At 45.7% G+C, this 26,158-nt stretch overlaps 4 protein-coding genes across 15 annotated transcripts in view; 2 read left to right on the top strand and 2 right to left on the bottom strand.

Annotated features, from left to right (window-relative positions):
* Positions 1–3,120: 3,120 nt before the first annotated feature.
* Positions 3,121–8,008, bottom strand: NDUFS3 (NADH:ubiquinone oxidoreductase core subunit S3). The gene is made up of 6 exons (XM_035326744.1): positions 7,852–8,008; positions 6,877–6,974; positions 6,468–6,617; positions 5,092–5,217; positions 4,541–4,660; positions 3,121–3,370 (listed from the first exon to the last, which is right to left on the bottom strand). The coding sequence occupies exons 1-6, from the start codon at positions 7,964–7,966 to the stop codon at positions 3,203–3,205; spliced, it is 777 nt and encodes a 258-aa protein (XP_035182635.1). The 5' UTR covers positions 7,967–8,008; the 3' UTR covers positions 3,121–3,202.
* Positions 8,009–8,113: 105 nt separating this feature from the next.
* On the top strand, positions 8,114–15,320 carry KBTBD4 (kelch repeat and BTB domain containing 4). The gene is made up of 4 exons (XM_035326728.1): positions 8,114–8,213; positions 9,726–10,346; positions 12,959–13,065; positions 13,644–15,320. Exons 1-4 carry the CDS (start codon positions 8,195–8,197, stop codon positions 14,502–14,504), a joined length of 1,608 nt encoding a protein of 535 aa, XP_035182619.1. The 5' UTR covers positions 8,114–8,194; the 3' UTR covers positions 14,505–15,320.
* A 146-nt stretch (positions 15,321–15,466) lies between these two features.
* On the bottom strand, positions 15,467–17,657 carry PTPMT1 (protein tyrosine phosphatase mitochondrial 1). Its single transcript, XM_035326745.1, has 4 exons — positions 17,331–17,657; positions 17,173–17,253; positions 16,903–17,094; positions 15,467–15,726 (listed from the first exon to the last, which is right to left on the bottom strand). Exons 1-4 carry the CDS (start codon positions 17,640–17,642, stop codon positions 15,586–15,588), a joined length of 726 nt encoding a protein of 241 aa, XP_035182636.1. The 5' UTR covers positions 17,643–17,657; the 3' UTR covers positions 15,467–15,585.
* CELF1 (CUGBP Elav-like family member 1) overlaps positions 17,647–26,158 on the top strand; it is a 56,549-nt gene continuing 48,037 nt past the window's right edge. For 9 of the 12 annotated variants that reach the window (XM_035326730.1, XM_035326742.1, XM_035326741.1 and 6 more), the window contains exon 1: positions 17,651–17,788. The gene's annotated coding sequence lies outside the window, so the exon portion shown is untranslated. Of the gene's footprint in view, positions 17,789–19,090; positions 19,112–26,158 lie in introns of those variants that run through there. The other 3 variants (XM_035326743.1, XM_035326733.1, XM_035326732.1) reach the window with 3 other exon arrangements.

Below are 26,158 nucleotides of genomic sequence, written 5' to 3'. Positions count from 1 at the left end.
TTCAAATGTCTCATGCACAACTTGGGGAGACCTCAGTCCCCTGCCTAGGTCTGTCTAGCAGGTCTTCAGGGGAGGCAGATGAGATGAAGAAGGGTAAGAGAAGAGGAGAAGAAAAGCTCATGGCTCTCGGGGAAGGTGATACTTGAGTCACAGGAGAGAAAGAAAAAAAAGCTTGAGGGAAGTAGGAGTAAAGCATTACCATGATCAGATGGGGCCTCCACTATTCTATCTTCTACAGATATGGTGCTGCTGGTCCTTCAGGAAATGGTCTCCTTGTCTTTTTCTTCTAGTCTGTGAACCACATCCGGCTGCTTGAAGCAATAATGGGCTGTGTAACAGCGAAAGGGAGGGCACCACCCCACTGCAGCTTCTGCACAGAAGAGCGGGATGGGGCCTCTCACAACTCAGGGAAAGGTGTAACGGGATGCAGGTAATATGAGTGTCATCTAGCCTGTCCTTCAGTACTCCTGTAACATCTGCTCTGCAGGAGTTCAAGGCCCAGCTGAAATCCCCATCTGGATCTTGACTGGAGATCAGTCATCAGGGCCCGTACAGATGGTGTGGCTGTGATGCAGCTGGATACCCTAACCCCATCGATAGCCACATCCCCAGGGACAAGAGGCTGCTTTCCCAGCTGTGGGGAGAAAAGCCAGAGTGCTGGAAAACACCGGCAAAACATACTCAGCTGGGGGAGCTCAACACGGTGACTGTGAATCATCGCTTAAAGCCTAGTTATCCAGCTCTGCGGTATCAGAAAACACGTCTCCTGAACAGGGCATCTGTAAGTCAGCTACCACAGATACGTATCTCATCCAGCATCCAACTACATTTGGGAAATCCAATGCAGGCAAACAAGCTGACAGCCTCATGGAGGCTGACAGTGCAGACCAGGCAGTGACAGAGACTTGGAAGATAACTTTGTGCTTGACCAAGCTGAAAACAGCCTTGCCCAGGATGAAGTAAATGCCCACCAGCCACAAGGACCCCAGAGCAAGCAGGCTTGTGTATAAGGTTAGTCCCTGAGGCTCAGGAGCAGTGGAGGAGGTGTGCCAACACTGGCAGTACTTTGTGAAGCTATGTAACATCCACCTCAGGCATCCAGGCACCACGTGCCTGGGTGACTAAACCGCACTCTTCACAAATTCCATCCACGACTTCTCTAATGAGAAGACATTTTGGTCCATTAGCAATTATTCCACTTATTAAAGACCTGCTGGAGACAATGCCTGTCCCCACGGGGCTGGCTGTTTTGGCTCCAGTACACACATTCTTCCACAAAACTTGCATTTTATCTAACTTGACAGAGCACTGTGTCTAACCTTTCATGATGCCATGTCAACCAATTTCTCCCACTATACAAGCATTATGTTTAAATTGTGTTTTCCTTCTGTTCTCAGCCACCACCAGTCTTCTAACTTACCACACTGGGAAATACGTATTTTTATGATACGTGGACCATGAGTCCTGGCACGGTGCCTCATGCACCCTGGGATGGGTGAGGGAGAATGCAGGGTGGGGGGCAATGCGCTCAATAAAGAATTTTCACAGTAACAGAAGTGGTGCCACAAACTTTCCTGTCTTGTGCAATGGGCATTTGCATGCAAAAAGAGCCTGTGCAACAGAAAACAGAACCAGCTGTGGAAGATGTTGTGGGAATGACTAAAAGTACATTTCCTATTTAATCAATTAAATTAATAGCAGACTGTAAGGAGAGCTAGGAATCATGTAGAACCCCAAACTTCTACTGATTTCTTGTGTTCCCTTCTCCTTTCTTCTTCCCACAAGAGCTGCACTTTTTAAGGAAAGTGGCAAATGCTATCAGTTTTAACACTGTTCTGAGTCACATCCCAAACACTGCTGACTATAGCATCCTGAAACAAATTAAGAAAAAAAAAAAAAAAAAAAAAAAAGGAAGAATTAATGCTTACAAATCTAGGGTGAAAACAAACATGAAGACTGATTCTTACCATACGGTTCAGCTCTTTATTCTTGCAAACAGATCAGATTCTAGTCACAATGATTAACTGTCCTTTTTTTTTTTTTTCCCTTAACTGAATTTATTGTCATTCTATCTCTTCCTCTATCCCATACTCTGACCACCCCAGATTCTTTTTATTTAGTGGTCTTACAGTTTAAAAAGCCTTAAGTAGCACTGGGATGATTCAGGTAGTCTCTACAAACTCTTCTGAATTATTATGTGAATTTTCTTATACAACAGTTTTCAGATTTTAATGAGGTCAGTCAGCTTTCTGATGCAGAACTGTGTAATGCATTTTTTGGACTAAGAACAAGGGACATTATTAATTGATGACTGCTGTAATGTAATCTCATTCAAACAGCTGGTGGGTGGACTGAAACTACAATATTTCTCCATTTTTTTTGGAGAGAGATGAGATTTTCCACAAGAGCAAAGATAGTGGTAATGCTATTATATCATAGAGCTCAGAGTAATTGGAATAGTGACAAAAAGGCATAGATTCTTGTCTATGGCACAAGGGAAGGGAGAGGGAGATATTTTTGACTGTAGGAAAAAGCAGTCTGAAGAAGCTGGAGAAACTAAAGACTGCTAAATCGTGAAGAAAAATCTGGCATGAAGGAGTAGCATGTGAGAGGTTACCTGCAACTCCTTCTACCAGCAGAACAGACAGACCTAACTCCCAAAGAAACAACGCAGACATTTCCACAAGCAATTTGGTGTGGATCCAGATACTTCTTGTGTTGTTCTAATAACAGCTGTTTTAGAACCATTTACAAAAGCTACGTGCGTTTTGCTACATTATGATGATCTTCCCATCTTGGAGCTGAGATACTGCTCTCCCATTACTTAAGCCACACAGCTGTTTCAGAAGTCTCCTGGAGTTTGCACTTGTGAGTGCTCAGGCTATGACTTATGTCTATAGGGGCAGCTAGCAGAAGCCGTGTATCTACAGCATCTCAGCCATAGAGAATGCCTGGACTCCATTCAATTTCCCAGCCAAAAAGACAAATCCAGCGTCTTACAGTTCAAAACAGCAAATAAACACCTACCAGTTGGACTATCAGGACTGTAAATTAGCATCCCTCATCCTGTGCTTTTCATCTAGTTTGAAAACAACATTATTCATGTGACCATGACAGACATGAATCTCACATCAATTTTTATTATCATAAATACTATGTTAGAACAGAAAGGGTAGTGCTATGCACCTGCTCCATTCTGATGTTATTTTGCATCTTCTTTCTTGGCTCCTGCTTCTATTTTCAGGGGTTCTGGAGCTGCACGATAGGCAGGAAATGTCTCCCAAGGACTATTCAGATCAAACTTGCGAAATTCCTGAGATAGCTCCACAGGTTCTGCCACTACCCGTTTCACTTCATCATCATACCGCACCTAGAACAGTGCAAAGGACACAGGCCGGTCATTTTCATACAGCCCCGTGCCCCCTCTATTATTGGATGTACACAGTAATGACCCAGACCACCCTAAAGTATGAGTAACCCCAGTTCTTACGCCATGGATAGGTCTCTGACACAGCTTCAGTCCTCCTCATTCTCGAACAAGAGCCCTCCAGATGCCACCAAGACCTCTGTACTCTTCAAAAACTCCTCCTCGCTACCACACACCCCACCTGTCCTGGCTAACCAACCTGAATTAGGAGTGCCCAGCCTGCAGTCCACATGAAGTCTACTCGAAATAACAGATTTAGTTTGTCATATGACAAAGGGAGTTCTCCTGAGTCACTGAGATAAGGTGGTCCATCCACCTGGCAGAGCTGGGGACTACTCTCATGTATATTATAAATGCCCATTATGACAGCTTGTTTGGTTTCAGTTTTGCTTCTTAGCATAACATTGAGAACATAGGTGAAGGGTAGCTGAGCACCAGATAGTCTTGATTTACCCATGTTGTGTCAGTTCCAATCTCCAAACCTGTTGCCTAGTCCTCGCTTAGAGGATTCCACAATTTCTATTTTCTTAAAACCCTCTGTTGCTTACAGAACTTCATTGTCGTCTCCTGAGATTCAGCTCAGTCTTAGAACTACACCAAATATGAATGCTTCTGCAAGGCAGTCATTTGAAACTAGGCAGATACCAAATACACTCATTTCACATGCGCTTTACCACACAGAGGTAAACATTTGATAAATGACAAGTCAGTTCAACTAGAGTTTTGTAATCTGGGCCTACGGAAACTCCACAGAGTAGAATTCCAACTGCATAAAGACCAGTTCAGTCATCCATTTAAATGGAAATCTCCAGTTTTGCAGTGGAAAGTTTAACGTTTCAGATGAAAAACAAAAAAGCAGAAGCACTTTCTCTGCCTTTGGCATACGTCATGTGAGATTTGCTCAGTGTTGTTGGCCTTAGGCTGCCTTATTATAGAAAATACTTTGTGATCACTTGAAATGCTGGAGATGCATACTCACTGGAATACACACAAGTGAAATGTCTTTAGACCCCTTTTAGATAAAAGACTACAAACCATTCACATCTCTGTACTGAAACTCAGAAAGGAGTATTACAGAGATTTGATCACTTTAGACACAAGTGTGTCTCCTACCTCCACATAACCAGAGAGCGGGAAGTCCTTCCGGAAAGGATGGCCTTCAAACCCATAGTCTGTGAGGATTCGCCTTAGATCAGGGTGATTGGCAAAGAAAACACCATACATGTCCCAAACCTAAATGAAAGGGAGCCAAGTAAATTGAATTAGATAGTCTATTTCCATCTTAACCTTTCTAGCACCTCCATGCTTCCCCACCTCATACAGAAAGGCCACTCCAACCAAGAAAACAAAGGGGTCCTTCTAACACGCTGCTGGAGGTAAGGCTCCTCTTACTTTGAAAAAAGTCCCCTTTGTGTATTATGTCCACATAGTTTCAGTTCAGTCCCAGCTTTGTGCAGTGCCAGTGTTGCATGCAGGAATTAATTTAAAAGCAAATTAATTTAAAAGCAAATTAAACAGTGTTTTTCTCCTATTCGGAAAAGACAGCCAGTGAAACACCTCCCCCTTTCTCAGAGCCTTAGATAAAGGCTTTTTTTTTTTTTTTTTTTTTTAAGAAAATGCAGAGTCTCAACAGATACTCTACTCCCCAACAAAATGGCACTCACCTCTCTTTCATACCAGTTTGCTGCCTTGTGCACAGACACTGCTGAATCGATAGGTGTCAGCTCATCAGTGTATGTCTTCACACGGATCCGACTGTTGAACCGCAGAGACAGGAGATTGTAAACAATCTGCAGTAGAATAAAAGAAGGCATTGGCCATGTATGGACTTTACAGATCTCTTCACAGTACAGTACTGGCTGAGCAAAGATGTATGAAGCCTATTTCAAATGTTCCTTCTCAAAGTCACATGCAGCACCTAAGAGCTGAGCATGAAAAGTTGCCATAACTGAGGCTCCGATAGTTATTCTATTTCTTAATTCAAGAGTAACAAAAAGGATGTGGGGTGTAGAAAACATCACTGATGAGGAGTTGAAATAAAGAGGAACACTAAATCTTAAAAAAGGAGAATACTGATGGGATGAAGATGCATGACAATAGTCTGTCTTAAAATGACTATTGATTACCCCCAGTATCCAGTGACCCCGTTGGTAAGTGATTTGATACCACAAGATAAACCAGAGGGGGAAAATAAACAAGCTACTTTTCAAAATCTTTCTAACTTGCTGGGAACAAAACCAGTTCACTTCTCATGTGTGAAACATGATCTGCCCAAAATGGACAAGGACATCTCTTCATCAATATGGACAAGGACATCTCTTCATCAATAAGGTTGCCTAAACCATAGTCAGCCTCCTGCAGCTTGTGAGCCCCAGCTATTTTCTTCTGCTATCCTACACATATTTTCCTAGGCTAAACTACAACAAGGTCTTTGCAATCATACTGCAAACAAGGCTTTCTAATAGTAGGTGAGAAGACTGAGTGTCTCATCTCCTTCAAATGGGTCCTGACTTTCACAAGATATTTTTAAAACTACTAAAGATTTTTCTTTTTTAGAAGAAGAGGAAAATTGTTAAGGAGAAAATTGGTGGAATTTAAAGAAAAACATGAGTGTTTGTGTCCACAGCAGCTGACAGACCTACGTGGAAGAAGGAAGAGCACCAGTTCCTACTCGGCAAGAAGAAAAGTCTCTGGACACTTTAATAAAAAAAGCAAAAAAAAAAAAAAAAAGCAAAATCAAAGCAAAACAAACAAACAAACAAAAAGAATAATAATTAAAAAAATCATCAACCACCTCACTTCGGGGAGAGGGGAGGGAGAAAGACTTTCAGCAGAACACAAAAGGAAAGCTAGGAACCCATGCAGTATTAGTTCTGCTACTGCTTCCAGGATCAACAGGTTAAACAAACCCAGTACTTCAGAGTGGATTTTTTTCTGACTGTCAGAAAGCAAAAAATGCAGTCAGAGCTGCAACAGCATCTACAGCCACCAGCAGGTGTGGAACTCTCCAAGTCCAGCAGCACCTGTGAGCGGTTCTTACCTCAAAGCGGTACTGCCGAGATGGGACATCAACAGCAGTCAAGTCAGCCAAGGATTTGAACTGGGCATTGGTGTGATCCCGAAGGAAGGTCAGAACAGGAATAATCCCATCTGGATGGATCAAAAGCTCCAGCTCATTGTAGCAGGTCACCTGACGAAAACAACACAAAGGGAATTAGCACTGACACTAATGGGACTGAACGTCGCACTGAATCCAGCAGGACACATATACAAAGAAAGCATATGGTACAGCAGACATGGTGACATCAAAGAAAGGGGCTCAATAACAGCCCTAATTTTCATGTAATTCTGACAATCTTTCTTCCTCATAACAACAGCTAATAAAAAAGTAGCGAGTTTATAGGTTGCAGTCACCTTCCAGCATGAACAATTTCTTAAACAGCACTTACCTGTGCTTGCTGGACATACTTGGGCAGGATCTCAGCCACGTACTCCCCAAACGCACAGAGCTGCTTCTGTTCTACTTCATTTTTTGGTCTGACAGTAGCTAAAGAGAGCAACAGGTTATGGCAGAGAAGCCACAGGAAAAGCAGTAACTCCCATCCCTTGCTTAAAAATCCCTTTAATCACTGTCTCTCAGTAACTTCTGCAGAAGGCAGGAGGATTCAAGTAACCCACAAAGCTTTCTTCTGGTAAATCCAAAGCTAAACAAACCATACGTGCATAGAGGAATAGAGGGCATATCATAGAGGCTGGCCTATAGCAACAGCTGGAGAACAGGAGGCAGAGGGGACACCTCGTCATCTCTACAGGTACCTCATAGGAGCTTGTGGAGAGGAGGGTGCCAAGTCTCCTTCCTCAGGTGACAACTCATAGCAGGGAAAAGGCCTCAAGTTGCCCCAGGGGAGGTTTAGACTGGATATCGGGAAGAATTTCTCCACAGAAAGGGTGGGCAGGCGTTGGGACAGGGCGCCCAGGGAGGTGGAACCCCCAGCCTTGGAGGTATTCAGTGAGGTATGGATGTGGTGGTGCTCGGGGACACAGTTTGGCAGTGGGACTCAGCAGGTCATCTAATAACTTGGTGATCCTAAGAGGCGTTTCCAACCTAGATATCCTGTCAGAAAACCGGATAAGGGCATTTACATCTATGCTAGACAGAAACTTGCATCTGCTGTGTAAATACAGCAGGAGGCCCGCTCCAACGGTACGACGGAGAGGAAAACAAGGTGGAAGAGAGGGGCCGCCGCGGCCCGGTAACTGACTTCAAAAGCTCGGCCTGCACCCAGAACGGCTGCGGCTTTCCAGACAACACGACCGGGTTTTTCGCCAGCACCGGCTTCCCCACCGCGCGCGGCGGCGGGCGACCCCGCGCCCCCCTCCCGCTGCTCAGCCCCCGCCGGGCCGCCCCCCGCCCGCTGACTTACGGCGAGTCTCCGCGGCGGAGCCCCCCGCCGGCCGCGCCTGCCCCACCGCCACCGGGGCCGCGGCGAGCCGCGGAGGGCAGCGCCGCGCCAGGCCCCGCAACGCCGCCGCCAACATCGCCGCAGCACGGCCGGGCAAGGGCACGGCCCGGAAGAGGAAGGCGCCGCCGCCGCCGCCTCCGTGCTCTCCCCGCCCCGGTGCGGCCGCTCCCCGGGCGCTTCCGGGTCGGTCGGCGGCCGGGAAGCGGCGAGTGCCCGGCGGCGCCTGGCGCAGGGTGAGGGGCGAGGGGGAGCCGCTGGGGCACCCCGGGGCGGCGGCGGCGGCGGGAGGCCTCGGGGCGGCGGCATGAAGGGAGGCGCCGCAGGTGGGTGCCGCGCCGGGGGGGTGGGGGGGAGGGTGAGGCGGCTGCGGTCGGCTCGGCCGCTGGGGCCCGGCTGGAAGCAGCAGGGGATGCCCGGCTGGAAGCAGCAGGGGATGCCGTTACAGCGGGAGCCGGGCTGCAGGACGGCGTGCGCTGGGCTAACCGCGGCTCCCCGGCCTCGTACACCTGGGTGTGAGGCGCTGGCACAGGCCGCCCAGAGGCTGTGGGTGTCCAGGAGCCGGTTAGGTGAGGCTCTGAGCAACCTGGTGTGGTGGGAGGGGTCCCTGGCTGGGGCTGGAATTGGGTGGTCCTTAAGGTCCCTTCCGACCCCAGCCATTTTATGAACTGCTGCAGGACTGTGCTAGCCCAGCTGCCGTACAACGTGCGGGTGTAACTGAGGCAGGGAGGGGATGGAAACTGCTTCCAGTGAACGCAGCTCGAGTGAGGAAATCAGGAGCTCTCCTGTACCACACAGAGCCGCTGTAAGAAAATGCAGGTTTGGCAAAATGAAGTGGGGAAGAGCAACTGTCAGTCTCTTGGGGAAAAGTCTTGTCTTTAGGTAAACGCTCCACTGGAAATCATAACTAAAATTTTCTGTTTTAGTCACCAGGGTGGGTAGTTGAGAAGCTGTTGAGAAACTATTTCTACTAGGTATAGAAACAGGTTTAGAGGGAACGCAAACAGACATCTATTTGCTTTAGTGCTGTTGAGCCATGTTAACGGAAAGTTCTTTCCTACAGCAGAAGCTTTTTTTGACACAGAAACTGCTTGGAGCATTGCACGTAGTCTCTGTTATCTACTAAGAAATGTAGCAAACTGAGTTATCCTTGCCACTTTGGGGAAATGTTGGCTAACAGCATCTAGCACATTATTTTGCATGCTGAAGATGTCTGGCACGTTAGCAAGCTGAGTATGACCACAAGTTACCTCATTTGGTTTGGCTGAAGAGCTGGCAGTTATGTCCGGCAGGCTTTTTGATAAAAACAAACCCACCTGATTTGGTAGCGCTGCAAAAATTCATCGCTTTGCTTTTGGATGGTAATTAACCCCTACTAATGACAGGAGCTGCTGCCTGTGCTCTTTGTAGTATGATATTCTAACTCTTTGTTTTTTTTTTCTTTTATCTAACCTGACAAAGGTACTGTCACTTTCTCTTGGCATTGCCAGTTTCCTAGGGGGTTGCTGGACTATGCACTTGAATAACTCTTGCTGCATTTCTTTGTGTCAGTGAAATGAGTTGCGAAAAGATATGCAAATCTTGCAATTCTGCTGGGATGCAATGCTCACTGTACTGGAAGTTTTGTATATATTATAATCTTAATCATGCCAACTTCTAATTTGTTTCAGTTGTTTGAGGTTCTGAAACTCAAGCAGAAGTTTCTGGCTGTGCTATTTATATTCAGTCTGAAATATGCTGGCCTCTTACCAATATGCTTGATTTTTCCCTGTATCCTGAAGCACTGCGTAATTGTGTTGATGGGGGGAGAAAGCCTTATAATCATTGTGGTTTTACAGATTGCTGGAGGTCTGATCTGTGCAGCACCATGGACTCATCAGAAGAGACCGGAGGCTCCTCTGCAGAAGAGAACTACTTTGTGAACTACACCTTCACCGACCGCTCCCACTCGGGCCGTGTGGCCCAGGGAATTATGAAGCTCTGCTTGGAGGATGAGCTCTTTGCTGATGTTACGATATCAGTGGAAGGCAAAGAATTCCAGCTGCACCGTTTGGTCCTCTCAGCTCAGAGTTGCTTTTTCCGTTCCATGTTCACTTCCAACCTAAAGGAAGCCCACAACAGGGTGATTGAGCTGCAGGATGTCAGCGAGAGTGTCTTTCAGCTCCTTGTGGACTATATTTACCATGGGACTGTAAAGCTGAGGGCAGAAGAGTTGCAGGAAACCTATGAAGTGGCAGACATGTACCAGCTGACTGCCCTTTTTGAGGAATGTTCCCGTTTTCTGGCTCGTACAGTGCAGGTCAGGAACTGTCTGCAGGTCATGTGGCTGGCAGATCAACACAGTGACATGGAGCTCTACACAGCCGCCAAACACTGTGCGAAGTCCCATCTATCTCAGTTGCAAGACACGGAAGAGTTCCTACACCTACCTCTCCGCCTACTGACAGATATCCTTACAGGTAAGGAGTTTTTGAAACTAGCCATGTTGTGGATCTGGGAGGAGGCTTTTGGCCCGAGAGTCTAGCAGGGATTGATCAAAGCAGATGGAAAGATACAAGCTTTCACAATCACTGTCTATTCAGCGGCTTAGCTAAGCAAAGCAAAACATTCTGGATAACTGAATTAGAAAAAAAAAACAAACACCACAACACCATAAATTGTTAGTGGACATGCCATAGAACTGTCAGGATCTATGGTATAGAAAATGGAGATAGAGGATGCTGGTAATTTCCAGCAGTTCCCGAGTCAACAGATTGGAAGTATTACATTTTTTTAATGTAACTTAATAAACAATTGTTGTTTGCATTAAAAGTAGAACAAAGAAGCATTTCCAAAATGAACACCTTAAGAACATATTTTTCTTTTATTGTAATTCTTAATCATTTAACATTGTAATGCAATGACTCAACATTTGTAAGAAGTCTTGAGCACAGGCTACCTTTCTAGACTATGTTAGTGTTGTTAACAATTTTATATAATTGTTAGGATTATTTAGGCTAGGCAGTCAGCTGACTGAAATAGAAGCAGTGTAACATCTTGGGTAATACATTAATTACTCTTAATGTAAAGGTAGTAGTCTTCCATGGTAATGGATGCAATGACTTAGTGTTGTGAAGGATGTGTCAACATATTAACAACTTGCTTTGTCTGACACCACTGCTTAAAGATTCTCTGCTGCCCTCATACACAGTCAGCGCTATAAAACCTCTTCATGATGCTTCAGTCACAACTCCATTTTTGCACATTTCTATAGCATTGCTAGAGGAAGCAAGAGCGTAGAAGAAGCTCAAACGTTCCGATGTGCTGGACTCGAGACCGGAGAGACTCCCTCTTTCTTGCTTTAATTAAAAATAATTCTATGAACAAGTAAATTGCTATAGCTTGTGTGTCAGTGGTTTATATGCTGTTACAGTAATAAACCTGCTGTAACTGTCTTCCTTGGAATACTGGCAAATCTCCCCATAAGACCTAAAGTATCCTCTGAAGTTGAGGCTATGCCTATGCGAGTCTTTACAGATACTCAATTGCAGTATTTCTTTTGCAACTAAAGAAATTTGCAGTCTGAAACCTATTGAGAATATGTACTGATGGCTCCAAAAAAGATGATAAAACTAGGGTAACTTTGATAACTATTCCTAGCTAAAATTTTTAAACTAAATTGTGATTTCATTAAAACACAAAAATGATTAAATAAAGGGCGGCTGGCCTCTGTAGCTTTAACTCTTCCTCATTGTGATACCATGTAGTAATCATAGTTTCAGGAATTTGGCCTTCAGTGTTTGTGGTCCTTAATTAAAATAACTGCTTAAGATTTTTTTTCCATGCATCATCTATTTCCATCTATAGAATCATGTTACTCAATATTTATGGCGAAACTTGGTCCATGAAAATGGATTAAGAGCTGAAATACACTCCCTACTGCTGGTGGGGAAAATCTTCTTTTGCAAGTGCTGCTTCTTTGTTTAGTTAATGGACAATTAAGTAGAGGAAGCTATTAGTGGCAAGGATTAAAATAAACTTCATAAAGATGGTAATTTATTAAGCTTACCTTCTGTTGCGCCCTGGGACCCATTTCAAAATCAAAGTTTTTCCATTTAACCACTACATCTGATAAACAGCTTATGGAAATCCATTTTACTATTGAACAGATTCAAAATAACCTGCTTTCTCTCCCTTCCCCTCCCACCCCACTTTCCTCTTTCCTTCCAATATGGAGAAAAGGGTCAGAATTTGTCAGATGCCTTCAGCATCACTGAATTCAGCGTTTGTTGGACTACAAAATCGGAGAACCTTTCTTAAAGGGAAGCCTCTTAATGAATACAGGCATAATTGCTGGTGTTAGGGCAACTAGCCGACTTTCAAGCTAGAAGGAAACATTTAAAATCTGCTAGGTAATGTGCTGCTGCTGCAGTAGTTTATGGCATAGCTAAAACTTCCAGTTATGCCTGGAAACAAATCGAAATCTGATGCAGTCTGTTAAGCATAAGTGTTTCCTACTGTCACACTACTAAAGAAAGCTGTAGTAGCTCGAAGGGGATTTCCAAATGCTGACAGGAAAGCAGCAACACAGATGTTCAGTCTTGAGGGTCAGCCGTCTGACAGTGCTCAGAGAAGAACAATTTCTGCAGATGACCTTTGCTAGATGAGTTTCTAGGACTAGCCAATGAGCCAAGAAATGCAACTGCTGAAATTTTCATTTTCAAATAAGAGAACCTAATCTACCTAAATGCTTAATTATGTTACTATTTTTTTAATATCATCTCAAAGCATGTAAGGTCTCTTCCCTGCCCTCTTTCTCTTTGACATAGCTTCCTCTGTTGAAAGTCATCCAAAATGCTTTAAATCTGACAGCTCTGTCTTCTGATATTTAACCAAGCAAACTGCATGTAGATGCCTGGCTGGCGGTGCTGATCATGCCTGCCAAAATCTAGAAACCTTTGGATCTTCTTTTCCTCCTCGACAGGGTATGGTTTGTGGCAGGAGGGGGTGCGGGAGTTGCAGGAAAGGACGTTCCTAGGTACACGCACCTGTGTCTAGATACCATAAATTTTTTTCTGTCCCCAAACCGCAGATGGTGTTCCATGTTCCCAGAATCCGACGGCTGCCATAGAAACCTGGATCAACTTCAACAAGGAGGAGCGAGCAGGCTTTTCAGAGACACTGCGATCAAGTCTGAAGGTATAAAAAGACCTTCTGTTCCAGGCTGGTATAGCACTTACTGGTTTTGCACTTGCCAAGGCAGGGTATATTCTGCTTGCAGGTGTGACTTGAAAGGCACAAAACACAAATGCCATTGAAATTCACAATATTTGCATGAGGAATACTTTCATCGTTATAAATAGCAACCCCACTGACAGTTTTTTTTAATTTTAGCCTGAGGTTGTTTTTATTAGCGATTAGGGCAGTGCCACAAATAACGCATTTCACCAGATACTGTTATCTGAGAGACCATTCAGAAATCTTATTTTGGCATTCCCCTCATAATAAGTACTCTATCAGTGAGGTGGCCAACCCTTAACTAAACTGCAGTCACTCGGATTCCAATGAAGTCTATTGCTGCTTTGCTGTCAGATATGACTGGTGTCTTGAAAAGGCTCTGAATGCTCTGGGGTAACAAGGCTTAGGAAGCAGAATGCATGCCTCACATTCACAGGTGGGTCCTGAAATGCTGAAAAAAAATCTGTCTTGGGCATCGCTGACATTTGTGTGAGCAGGCCTAATTCTGGTAAGGTTGACAAGCTCCTCATTTCTCTTAGGTGATTGGGGAAAATGTTCACATCTACCTGATTGGAAAAGAGTCATCACGTACACATTCACTCGCTGTCTCTCTGCATTGTGCTGATGATGACTCCATCAGCGTGAGTGGCCAGAACAGCCTGTGTCACCAGATCACCGCAGCCTGCAAGCATGGTAGTGACCTGTATGTTGTTGGTGGCTCTATTCCACGACGCATGTGGAAATGCAACAACGCGACCATAGACTGGGAGTGGTGCGCGCCTCTGCCCCGTGACAGGCTCCAACACACGCTTGTCTCTGTACCAAGCAAGGATGCAATATATTCCCTTGGGGGGAAGACTCTGCAGGACACTCTCTCTAATGCTGTCATATATTACAGAGTACGAGACAATGTCTGGACAGAGACCAGCCAGCTGGAAGTGGCTGTCTCAGGGGCTGCAGGTGTAAACCTTAATGGTGTCATTTACCTGCTGGGCGGGGAAGAAAATGACCTGGACTTCTTCACCAAGCCCTCTCGGCTTATTCAGTGCTACGATACCAACACAGAGAAATGCCACGTGAAGCCATACGTACTGCCTTTTGCAGGGCGCATGCACGCCGCCGTACACAAGGATGTGGTGTTCATTGTAGCTGAGGGGGATTCACTGCTGTGCTATAATCCCTTGCTGGATAGCTTCACCCGGCTGTGCCTGCCAGACGCCTGGAGCTCAGTACCATCCCTCTGGAAGATTGCCAGCTGCAATGGCAGCATCTATGTTTTTCGAGACCGCTATAAAAAGGGCGATGCAAATACTTTTAAACTCAATCCAGCCACCTCTGTTGTAACAGTCACAAGTGGTATCAAAGTGCTGCTCACTAACCTGCAGTTTGTCTTGGCCTAAAGGGGGAAAAACAGGCCCAGTGGTAGAAAAGGCAGCAACGGTGTTGTGCTGTGCAGCTCAGAGGCACCCAACCACCTTCAGCACCAGTCCCAATAATTACGAGTTCACAACATCCAATAGAGAGCCCATCCTCTACGCCTGTGCAGAGGAAGTACAGGCTTTCTAGCTGTGGGCCTGTCCTTTTACATAGCACCATTAAAGTTGAACTGATGCATCTTAGATTTCAGATGGACTAAATGCTATTACTGTGATCCCTTGATGATAAGCTGCTTGTGTTTGAGGCCCAAACAGTGCAAGTGGCTTTTTTAGCCTGGAACCCATCCACCAATAACAAATCCTATAGCATATGGATGATATCCTCCTTGGCACAGACTGCTACTTTTAACTGCCGGGGAGATTGTGGGTTGCTGCCATTGTCAGTCACAGAGAGACGTGCACTGTCTGTCCTCCAGGGATGCCCCCACTGAAATGTTCCTGTCTCCCTATTCCAGAAGGAGAGGCTGGCAGAAATACTTAGAGCAGACAGATTCCAGAGCTGACCCCAAGACCCTGAGTAGGTTGCATTATTCAGCACTTCTAGAGGAGTGGTAACAAACTGGGAATCTGCTTACTGCTCTATCATCACCTAGCATAAAGAAGGAGATCGTTTTATGAGCATTGGCTTCCTTTACTGTACAGGGAATCCCTGCCTGTAATCATAGCATAGTGTTGGTGACAGATGGAACTAAGACCACTTCCTGCTACCCCTCTGTTGGCACTGTAACCCTTTGGGTAAGAATCTGAATAAAGTCTCTGCTGAGACAGAGTTTTCTTTTCTTTTGCTGCAACTATTTTAGAGCCTTCTGTGGATTGAAGTTCAGCTCAGTGCTAATGCTGTGCATGGGAGAGATCTATGGGGCTCCCAGAGAAAAGACTAGTTGTAAGAGAGAATGCTATAACGAAACAGCCCAAACTCCCCTTTGCTGTAATTTATGTAAAAGTTGCTTTATTGGTGGCCAAGAAGTACAGCACATAAGCCTTCGTTAGTTCGTTAAGGCCTAAGTTTTCTTTAAAGGAGACAAGACTGAGATTTTGATAGTTCTTACTGACCCTCTGCAGTTGTCCCAGCAATCATGTTCTTGTGAAATGTCTCCAGGACCTGGACTTGTTTACGACGAATAAGGATGTGGGGTCGGATCTTGGCAATAGCCTCTATTGCTTCCTGGGGGGTCCAGTGATGCAGCTGAAAAGGCAAAAACCCTGCAAGTGAAAATCCATTCCACCCCTGCGCCACTTAATGGAGCCTTTCTAGATGCTACAGGCAATGTTAGGGTTGTTAGAGAAACTCTACTTTGTCCCTTCTGTTTACTTCATCTTCCTCAGGAGGGCCTGAGTGTCAATACAAGTCCATGAAGTGAGTTCCTCACTTAAAGAGGGACGGTTGCTGCCTCGGACCTTTGTTTTCTACCTCACTCATGCTTCCTTCGTGTTGTTGATAGTTTCCTGTCCTAGTCCCACCAGACCAGAGAAAAAGGGCAGTTTTTTAAATTAAAACTTTAGTAGTACCTCCATTGTACTTCAGCACTTAGAGCATCATTAGGCAAAGGCCTCCCAGGGAGTGCTGAACAGCACCAGCAATAGAATCCCCAAGTGGGATTTTGTTTTCAGTGCTGGTTTACCTGGTTGGTTCTGTAGGGAAACTCTGAAAGCCAAAGCTACTTTTCTTGATCCTGAATTGTATTTACGAAAAAGCACATAGTGGCTCATCGTTTCAGGTAGCCATGAAGTCTAAACAACAAAAACAGAGGTTTATCTGCTCAGTGAACCTATTGTCACACGCAACTTGGTATTCCCATCTCAATCTGTTCTGCCCTAGATGCCCTAGAACGAATTAAGGACCTCAGAATCCTTCTAAACGGGTTCAGAACTTGCTGCATTAATGGCCCAGGAGATTGAACAGCTCCTTGAAGTATGACTAACCTGCCAGAACCAGCCACAGGTACCATCAGGCCTTGTTTCAGAGCTCTGTCACAACAGCAGTTTCTCCTTCCTATAGAATCAGGGCATCTTTGCCAGTACTTGTGCTAACAGCTTTTAAATGTCGTAAGTGCAGGTGAACAAGGTGTACAGAGATAAAGTGGATTAGCAAAGAAAGCTTAGGCTGCTGTTCAGTGAACGTAAGCTTTGCTTGTTGATTTATCTTGTGTTTGCCAGGTTCTGTGAAGCAGGGAGCGATGTGAGCTTGGGGCCTGGCCGTCTGCCTCTCCTGAAATGTGCGCCCAGCCCAAATCCCGTGCAGTCATGAGATGGCAATGTACCTTTACAGGTCAGGGCTCTGGAGCAAAACCAAGCTGCAGAGGCTGGCCGTGCGTGCCCAGACTACGAAAACAAACCCCGTTTGGTACAGAACCCCTCTTACCTGGATGAGGTAGGCCGCCACCATGGTGGCACTGCGGGAGCGCCCGGCCTTGCAGTGCACGTAGACGCTGTTACCGCGCTCGCGGTGCCTCAGCACGAACTCGACGCCCTTGTGCAGGTGCTCCAGGCTGGGCGCTCCGGTCAGGTCCACGGTGCTGAGCCGCAGCTGCTCCACTCCCAGCGCCTCCCATTCCTGTCAGAGACAGCCCCTCCGAGCCTTTAACTCCCTTTTATTCCTTCAGAGGGGGAGCCCGGTCCCCGCGGCGCTCACCTCGGCGGAGCAGCACAGGTAGCGGGTCTCGTACTCCTCGTTCAGCGTCAGCACGGCGCGCACGTTCTCCTCAGCCACCAGCTGCGGGCACACAACACGGCCCCGTCAGGCCGCGGCTCCGGCCTCGGCTCCCCCACCCCCGCTCTCCCCTCACCCACCGCGCGGCTGCGGCCCCGGAGCGGCAGCGCCCCGAGCAGCACGGCGCGGTCGATGCGGTGCAGCCAGGGGCGGCGCGCGGCGGGCAGGGCGGCGCGCAGGGCGGTGTAGCACAGCGTCGGGTAGAACAGCACCCGCGCCGCCACCCCCCCCATCGCCGCCGCCGCCGCCGCCGGGCGAGCGCACCGCGGCCCGCAGCGCCGGGGGGAGGCGGAGGGGGGAAGGCAGCGGGAGGCGGGGCTCCGCCGCGTCCCTTCCCGCCTCTCCACCCCCCGCCTCGGGCCCGGCGTGGTTGCTCCCGGAAGCGCCGCCATCTTGCGGAGCCGGCCTGAGGCGGCGCAGGGAGAAGCGGGGCGCGGGCGGATCCCCGGGGGCAGGTGAGGGCGGCGGCCGCCAGGAGGAGCTCGGGCCGGGCACGGCCGGCGGGGAGCCCTCCGACAGCGCGACCCGCCTCGCGCAGGTAACGGCTCCCCTCGCCTTCCTTCTCTTCCTCCTCCTTCTCCTCCTTCTCCTCCTTCTCCTCCCGCTGCTCCCCCGGCCCTGAGACTGCCCGCGCCGCCCCGCTTGAGACGGAGCCCGCGGGCGGAGCCGCCCCTCGGCCGTCCGGAACCGGAGGCCGCCGCTTGCCGCAGCCCAGCGGAGCGCTGACAGCGCCTCGGGCGGCGCCGGGCCGCGGGGCGGTGGCGGGGGGCGCTGCAGGTGCGAGCGGGGCCCCGGGCGGCGGGGAGCGGCCCCCCCCCCCAGAGCCCTCCGGGGCTGAGCCAGGGGCTGGGGGGCGGCTGCGTGTCCTCGGGCACCGCTGGGGGCTGCCGAGGTGTGAGGGGGGCGGGAGGGATGAGCGGGGGGCTGCAGGGGGTGGGGGTGCGCCGCCGTGTGAGGGTTTGCAGCCCAGAGGGTGGGAAGGAGCGGTGGGCGCTGCTGGGTGCGAGTAGGAAGAGGAAGAAGCACGAAAAGCGGGAGAGAGTGATCGTAAAACGAACGATAAGCGCATGGAGAAGCAATAAAGGTTAATGACAGCATGAGGTTTTAATAGGACCGTTTACGAGTAGGAAGCAGAGAGGCAGCGTTATAATAAAGCGTGGAGCCTTTACTCCTTTAAATTCCTGAGGAATCGCGGTCCAGACGTTTTCACCTTCAAGGCACAGACATTCTCTTCTGCCAGAAGTTGTCAGGGAGCATTTTTCTAATGTTGCAGCTTTCTTGTGTTGTACTGCTCGAGTGTGGCCATTGGGCGTGTTTTGCTGGGAGCTCGCTGATTTAGAATGCTCGCTCGGGATTTGCATCTTAAAGCATGCTTTGCTGCTGGTCTGCACGAGCTCGGACTTCCTGAGTATACTGATTTATTTATTTATTTGCTTGTGCTTGTCTGTCCCTTCAGGCTTAGGTCTTTGAACTTGAAATCATAATAATTGCTAAATAATCTCCTGGTGCCTTTAGCTCTCTTTTCTATGGGTTTTCTATAGATCACTTAATCAGTTACATTAAAACTGCATGTACTGATTTGGCATTGCATATCCATAATAAGCCTATCACGTTTTTGTTTGTTTTCTCTTCCCCAGAGCTGTATTCTTGAGAGCTCTTCGTAATGCGAGGTAGTGTTCTTCCCGGCGTTGTTTTTGGACCCAAGTCTTTAAGAGGCAGCCTTGTTAGAAATAATATTGCTATGGTAGATGTTTAAAAATACTTATATCTTTACTGTGTTATAGGAAACAGTAAGGGGGGTACAACTTGCATCCTGCAGCTTTACGTCCAGTTGCGTCTCTGCTGATGAAGAGTCCTTTGGGTAGGAGCACAGTTCGTGTATCTGCTCAGGGACATGGGTGTGCCTGTATGAACCAGCTGAAGCCATAAGTAGGGATTTTAAAATACGATGATGTGAGGGATTTTTTATATTTCTTCCGAAGGTGTATACTGTTCCCTTTCAGTCTGTGCTCACCTTCAAAATTATTGCTGGTATTTATTTAAAGGAAGTATAAGGGTTTGCTGTTTTGAATGATTGTTCTGGAATTGACATGTTTTTCTTTCCCTGTCCAAGTTTACAAGTAGACTGTCCCTTAACTGTTGCTTGTATCTCTTTCTGAAATACATTTATTGATTGCTATTTACCATATTTCTTCTTAACTTCATCCATTTGGCTTCTGGGTTCCTCTCACAAATCTCTTCAGAGGCCCTACTCTAATTAAGTTTTATTTTAGTGGGTTTTAGGCTACTTACTGGGCTAGATGGGAAGTAACATAAATTCTCCTTTTTGAAATTTCCTGGTTATTAGTCTGCAACTAGGATCTAAGAACCCCTGATTGTTCTGGCTGTTGAAATAGAGGCTGTTGATCACGGATGTGTGCATAAGGCAGTCCAGTTTGCCAGCCAGTGTGTGAGATTTACCACTGAAACAGCAGTGGTAGTCCAACAGGCTCAGATGTTTCTGCATTCTTATTAATCAGCCTTGCCACAAATGTCTTAATGCTTTATTACAATCTAGGCGTTTTCAATATTGTTGCTTGTCCTTTGGTTTACCATTCCCCAGGACTCTATTCAGAGTTATTTGTTGCCTTGGTAACTGCCCTCAGGTGAGAAATATCATTTTTATACATTGATCAGTAGTTCGGTGGGCAAAAAAACAACCACAACAGTATAAATCAAAGCAGGATAAAATACTTAAACGTTTATTGGAATGGGAGTTGTAAATTGAGAAGAGGTATCTAGGCCCTCCAATTGTATTTTTCCATGAAGGTTTGCGACACAGTATCTTGAGTTGTTATCCCATTGCAAGATTTCTTGGAGGCAAGAGAGCCTGTCTTTGTTGGAAGAAGTAACTGCTGGCTTTAATGCGCTCCTTTCTGTCATTAGAGATGCTTGTGTCATGTGGAAAAATGCAAGTACCACCTTGTCTGCTGTTGCTGTCTCCAGCAGATTGTCCTGCCAAAATGCTTTGTGCCTGGGGCATAATCGTGAAAAGTGCCCTTTAGCATTCATACTGTCAAGCATAGATTTCCCGAATGTGGTCGGAACATCATCTTGTTTGCAGCTGATTCAAAGCTAAAATACACATTAGGAGCAGGAAATTTGGATGAGGCAAGGGAGAAAATGTAACTCTCTTTAAAGCTCCAGAGCAAATTAGTCTGCAAAGGCTTTGCTGTAGGGACAATTAGCTCACAAGTTTGAAGTGTGACAGACAGAGCAGGCCTATTTGTTTGTGACAGCAGCATGGTAGGGCACAGCCGTCATCCCAGGTGAAGGAAGTCTTCTTTCTGACATCTTGAGAAGCAGAAAACTTTCAGCCATCTTAGCCCTGTGTGCTTCAAAAGAAAAAAACATTGCTGCTAACTGAATTTGGGATGAACAGTGAGCAAAGAGGAGCAAGTACTGAGGACTCCTAGTTGGACAGGCATCTTCACTACTTTTCAACTCCTAGAAAATAATTTCAGTTTTGGAGAGACAGTCTGTGGTATGAGTTTGTGTACCATGAGAAAGCTTTAGCCCAGAACTAGAATTGTGGTCCATGAGTGGTTACAAATGAAGATGGTATAAACTGGGCTGATCTAACTGCAGCTGTTAGATTTTTCACATTGGTTTCAATTACTTAATATTTAAATATAATTTGGAATAACTGGTTTAGATATTGCTGAAATTCAGCAAAATGAGCAGACTCTTTGGGTTCTTCATCCTTTTCAGCAGCACTCCTCAAGGAGGTCTTAAATGAGCATGTGAAGTAGAGGATGAGTGATTGTTGAGTGTTGAGCGTGTCGTGCTTGTACATCCAGCAGACCTTTTTTTTCCAGAAAAATGTTTTGTTACAGTTGCATATAGTGTGTTTTCTCAGAACCCAATTCTCTGTTCTCAGAAAAACTCAGTTGAATTCTGTGGTGGCTTACGTTGTTTTTACTTGAAATTACTTGGAGTTTTTCACAGCCTTGTTTTTCTTGCCTCCATCAAAATTGGTCTTTCTGGTAGCTTTCACTTGTAACTGCAGACTATTTCGTACTTTGCTTTTCACAATAATAATGCAATTCTTTGCTGCTACATTTTTCAGTATTACGGGTGTCAAAGTAAAACCATGGTTCGTCAAATATCTTCTCTAAAATTCTTTTTTTCACTGAATCCATGAATGTTTTTTGTTATTTTTGCCTTAACCTACGCCATTGAAAAGAAATTCTAGCATATGCACGATATGCAGGGATCCTTCAGAGTCTGTTGGGAAGATTTGTGCCTGTTTTCCCAGAGCAGAGGAGCTGGTTTTTTTGTGAAGTCTGTAATTTTAATGAAGCATCTAGCAGACAACGTCCAAGTCCACATACAAAAAGGATAGCATCTTCCATAATTTATTCCATCTAGAGATTTACAGGATGGACACCAAGTATCTTAATATCAGCAACGTTTTACAAGGTAAAGCTTTGATGAATGCTTCTTTTCTGTGAGGAAGCAATGAAATATTGGTCCTTCAGGAACAGAAAAAATATTTTGAATGTCATGTCTAGCTCTTGCAGTTCCTGTAGGCACAACAGTGTAAAATAAATTCTCTCACTTACTGTCTTAAATTCCCATGTAGAATGCTGTCTCAAAATCTTCTTGCCAAGTCACCTGCACCTGATCATTATTTACCATCCAAAAATTCCTGTTTTACATTTAAACTTGAAATTAAAAAAAAAAAAAGAAAAAGCTTTCAGAACAGTAGAGTCCTTGCATGGTCGTAGGAGCTATTACATACGGCCATTGGGAATGGGCAATGTGCATGGGCTCTGGAAAAAGGATTGTATATTTACTTTGCGAAGGCACACTTTTTATTGCTCAGTAGTCTGTGATCTCTTGCTGGGTGATTTAGGCAAAGTGCAAATATCCTGGCATTTATGGAGAAAAGCCACCCTTATTACATTGTGGCCTGTGTGTTCCCTACCAGGATTTGAGCACTGTCAGTGGCTGGCTCTAGGCTGTGCTGTGTGTATTTTGCAGTACAGAAGCTCCTGTGATGCTGATTCTCTGCTGCAGAATTTGCTTTAGAATTTCTTTGTTCTTTGAAGTATTTTCTGCTTCATTCAGGGCTAAATTTAATAGGCCTTTCGTGATCACTTTGAGGGAGTGGGACTAGGACATGTTCTGGATCCTATTTGTGAGGAAAATATTTCAAGATCTGCTTAGGCAGATGCTAATTCTGAGTATACCAGTATATTCCTGAGTTTGGAGGGAGCCTAAACCATTATATCAGTCATGTGAAATATGAAAAATACCCAGTGTGGTGTTTCAAATACAAGAACTTTTATGCTTATTGCAGGTCACGTTAACGGAACTGTCTGAGTAGTGCACTTCTTGTTCTGAATTAGTTACCACACTGCTAGTACAGCTGAAAGTTACAACCTCCGCTTACACGAGAGAACTTTTCTGGTGACTTCTCTAAGATGGCTCCGCATCACCACATACGTCGTGTGGTGTACTAAATATAAGAGATAGGCAGCAGCATAAGGTAATAAACCTCTCATATGAAAAATTATGTATTTGTATATAGATGAAGCTGATTTTGAGTTTACAGACTGTCACACCTGTGTACTAAAACATTCAGGGACCCTGCTGCTTTTTTTTCTCTCCGAATACTTAGGCATTTGAGTCTTCGGTTATGCTGATTTTGTGTCTTTCTGTGCCAGAACTTGAAAAGGGGCAGGAGGGGATGCTGCCTAGAAGTGGGTTTCTTCTGTTTTTATTTAAGAAGAATGCATAGCAGGAGGCTTGGTTTGTGTATAAGCATTGGCGTGAAGGGCCGCTAGGAAAGCAGACGTGGTATAGCAGGTCACCAGGGTAGTTTGTATCAACCAGTGGGGAAGGTTGTGCTTCTCGGTTTAGGAGAATAATTTAAAAGGGAGAAAGGGTTCAAAAAGATTACTGTAACTTGCAATTACTGTAAATGTGATTTGATTTGGGGAGAAAAAAGTAAACCCAAAGAAGCTAGGTGTATATGTGCTTCCAAAAGTGACAAGGAAGACCGGACCAGTTCAGTACTTACTTCTTGAAGCGCTGGTGAGTGCAGGGATTTCCTGGAAGGGAGGTTTTTTGTCCCGTGTCCGAGCTGCTGCCAGATTCTGGTGGATGAAGAGTGTTGGGAATTTCTGCGTTACTGAAGTGGACTCGAGCAAAGTGGGTTTGGGCCAGTTTCAAAACAGTAACTCCTTCTTGAAGTTTGTACACTTAAATTTTTTTCCTCCTCTGCACGTTGTGACAGCGAACGAGTGTGCGCGCGTGTGAAGGAACTTGTTTTAGCGATGGTCTCTTTCAGAGACCATGTATGGGTAAAGCAGTTGGGCTAGTTCAGCTCCCTGCTCCTCCCTCCCTCCCTCTCGGAGAGCTGAGCAGAATCTATTCTGCTGAAACGCTCGTTCCACTTTCTGCTTTCTATATTTGTACAGCAGCAGCACGCTAGCTAGCAAGGCGCTGGGGCTGGCCTGGTGTGCTTTCGGCATTTGCTGAGCAGAATTGAGAGAGCCAGGGCTTACAGTCTCTGTCGTTCCGTCCGTCCGTCTGTCTGTCTGTCTCTGCGTTTCTGGGGAGGACTGGCGTTCCGAGTGAAAGGTGATCTGTTCGTGGATGTTTTGTTTTTTATGTAAAATGCAGTTCGTCCCAGCTGGGAGTCTAGGGACTTGGAGTGGAGGGGGGAAGGCAGTTGTCTTGCAGGGAGAGTATGGAGTGGGTGGCAGTGGCATCAGCAGCGTAGTTTTTAACTCCAAAAGAGCTGCTGTCTTCTGGGATGAGGACTTTAATATCCATACCTGCTTTGGCGAATGATTAGCCAGGGGCTGTATCTGGCCATAAAAGGTCTGTTGTCACTGTCAGCCCTAAAGATTAATGGAAACTAGATCCTGTCCTGGAAGAACATAGTGCTGCCGTTGCCTGTTGCAAGGGGGATTGATGAGGAGCTAGACGCTGGCCAGCACAGTTTAAAGAGTTAGTGCTGGGAGATGGAGTTGTAGGAAATAGCTTTTTAGGAAGAGCTGGGAACTTGTAGCTAGGACTTCCATGGCTGTACAGTTGCATAAACCTTGTATTAAGGCCCTGCATGTGCTGGGATGGCTGTTCAGTTACTTTTCTTCAGCAGTAGGTCAGGTGAACAAACAGTACGGCAAGTCTGGCTGCTGGCAGTGCAGTAAATGTTGATACAATGCTCTTTGAGTAGTGGAACGGTGCTCAAAATAGTGGCAGCAACTGGATGCACCGTTAACGTCAGCAAGAAATTGAGAGGGGAAAAAGGGAAAATAGAAGTATTTTTTGTGTGTTCTAGGGGATACTGTCCCTTACAAATTCTGCTGCTGTTTGGTTGTCTATGCAAGTAAAAATCAGGCTTTTGGTCCTGAAATTTGAGCAGAAGTGTTTCATTTGTGAAATAGAAGTAGCATTTTGTTAAAATCTTTCTTGAGGACAATGCTCTAGAAACTCGATCTGCATTATTCTCCTTTCCTGCCTCTGCAGTGTCTCTGGCGTATTTCCTACAGAGAACTTCCTACCTCCAAGGAAGTTCCTACCTCAGAGTATTTCCTACCTCAAACTTGGAAGGAGCAAATTCTGGAGGTGAATTGGGGAATCTCAGCTGCCCAGTAGTCTGAATCCCACTGTGCCTACAGGCAGGGAGCTGTGATTGATGTGTGACAGAGGCTCGTCTCATTCTTGAACTGCTTGAACTCAAACAACTTTGTTGTGTGTCTGTTTTCAGATCCTTCTTTGTGTAACAGGGATATGGTGTGGTAATTTTTCCATCTTCATCTGGGAAACCTATGAAATTAATTGTGAACACGCAACTTCCAGGCTGCTAGGCTTTCTTTCTTAAGTGTCCTTTGTGTTTCCGAATTCTTACATCCTCTTAAAGCCCTCTGCCTTTCTTCCTACTTCTCTGCTTCCTGACTCCCCGACTGACATCCTTTCATTTATACTAGCCAGAACAAAGTGGCAAAAACAATGTGAACTGTTTCTAAGTTTACAACAGCAATTAAAAGCGAATTTTGGCTTTGCTTGATGCTGGTGATCAGGATTGTAAAATTGTAATTTCTATTTTTAAACGTTCTCCAGTAGCATGCTTCATTTTTTTTTGCCCATAGTCTTATAGCAGGCATACGATTAGGCAGTTTCAAAGGCCACTTAGAAGTATGCTATTTCATATTCAAAAAATGTTTGTTTTTTGTCCATTCTCTGAAAGATGTCATGATAACTGGGTAGAACGCTGAAGAAATGCATGTTCACCAAGTGCATTGAGTAGGTGCAAGATGCAGCCAGGCTGTAGAACGGCACTGGGGGATTTAAATCTTCCATTTTGTAAAAATCTTCTTAACAGCACTTAAGAGTGACATTGTTCAGAGCCAAACTAAGCTGTCAGTGTGTTTTACGGAAGGTGGATGCTTTGAGTGGTGTAGTAAACTTGTCTTGTACCTATTGTCTGGCTTTGTACTTCGCCTGTTTCCAGAAGTTCAAGTGATTCATGTAGCAAAATATAATGCTTTAGATGTGTAAGGGCAGGAAATCCTATTTGGTGTATATACTTTGAGTTTAAAGGATAATACTTGTTAATTCATTCTGTTAATCCATTCTGGATTAGCTGCATTATTCTCTGGTACATAGAAACGGTTTCATCAAGGTTGGAGACAACTTTTATCTGGCATCCTTTGAAGGTCCTGAAATTCACCAGGAAGAGTCATTTTCTGTATTTTCTTATTACTTTTATTATTTACTAAAATAACCCTTTTTTTTCTTGTAGTATCATAATCATGCAGGTGATGAATAACGTCATGTTAAGGATGGATGTCTGGAAAGATTATGGGAATTTGAAATGAAGTCCAGTGTTCATTTGAAATTAGCTAAATTT

The sequence above is a fragment of the Oxyura jamaicensis genome, chromosome 5 (assembly GCF_011077185.1).
Source record: "Oxyura jamaicensis isolate SHBP4307 breed ruddy duck chromosome 5, BPBGC_Ojam_1.0, whole genome shotgun sequence".
Lineage (NCBI taxonomy): Eukaryota > Metazoa > Chordata > Aves > Anseriformes > Anatidae > Oxyura > Oxyura jamaicensis.
This window is presented reverse-complemented; position numbering and strand designations above follow the sequence as displayed.

Coding starts and splice junctions, on each gene's coding strand:
- NDUFS3 (XM_035326744.1), bottom strand. CDS start 7,966: ATGTTGGCGGCGGCGTTGCGGGGCCTGGCGCGGCGCTGCCCTCCGCGG. Junction 6,975..7,851: donor CTCCGCCGCGGAGACTCGCC/GTAAGTCAGCGG, acceptor TGCTCTCTTTAG/CTACTGTCAGACCAAAAAAT. Junction 3,371..4,540: donor CGCTCTCTGGTTATGTGGAG/GTAGGAGACACA, acceptor GCACTGTTCTAG/GTGCGGTATGATGATGAAGT.
- KBTBD4 (XM_035326728.1), top strand. Junction 10,347..12,958: donor ACTGACAGATATCCTTACAG/GTAAGGAGTTTT, acceptor CCCAAACCGCAG/ATGGTGTTCCATGTTCCCAG. Junction 13,066..13,643: donor CACTGCGATCAAGTCTGAAG/GTATAAAAAGAC, acceptor CATTTCTCTTAG/GTGATTGGGGAAAATGTTCA.
- PTPMT1 (XM_035326745.1), bottom strand. CDS start 17,642: ATGGCGGCGCTTCCGGGAGCAACCACGCCGGGCCCGAGGCGGGGGGTG. Junction 17,095..17,172: donor ACCTGTGCTGCTCCGCCGAG/GTGAGCGCCGCG, acceptor TGTCTCTGACAG/GAATGGGAGGCGCTGGGAGT. Junction 15,727..16,902: donor TGGCGGCCTACCTCATCCAG/GTAAGAGGGGTT, acceptor TTGCCTTTTCAG/CTGCATCACTGGACCCCCCA.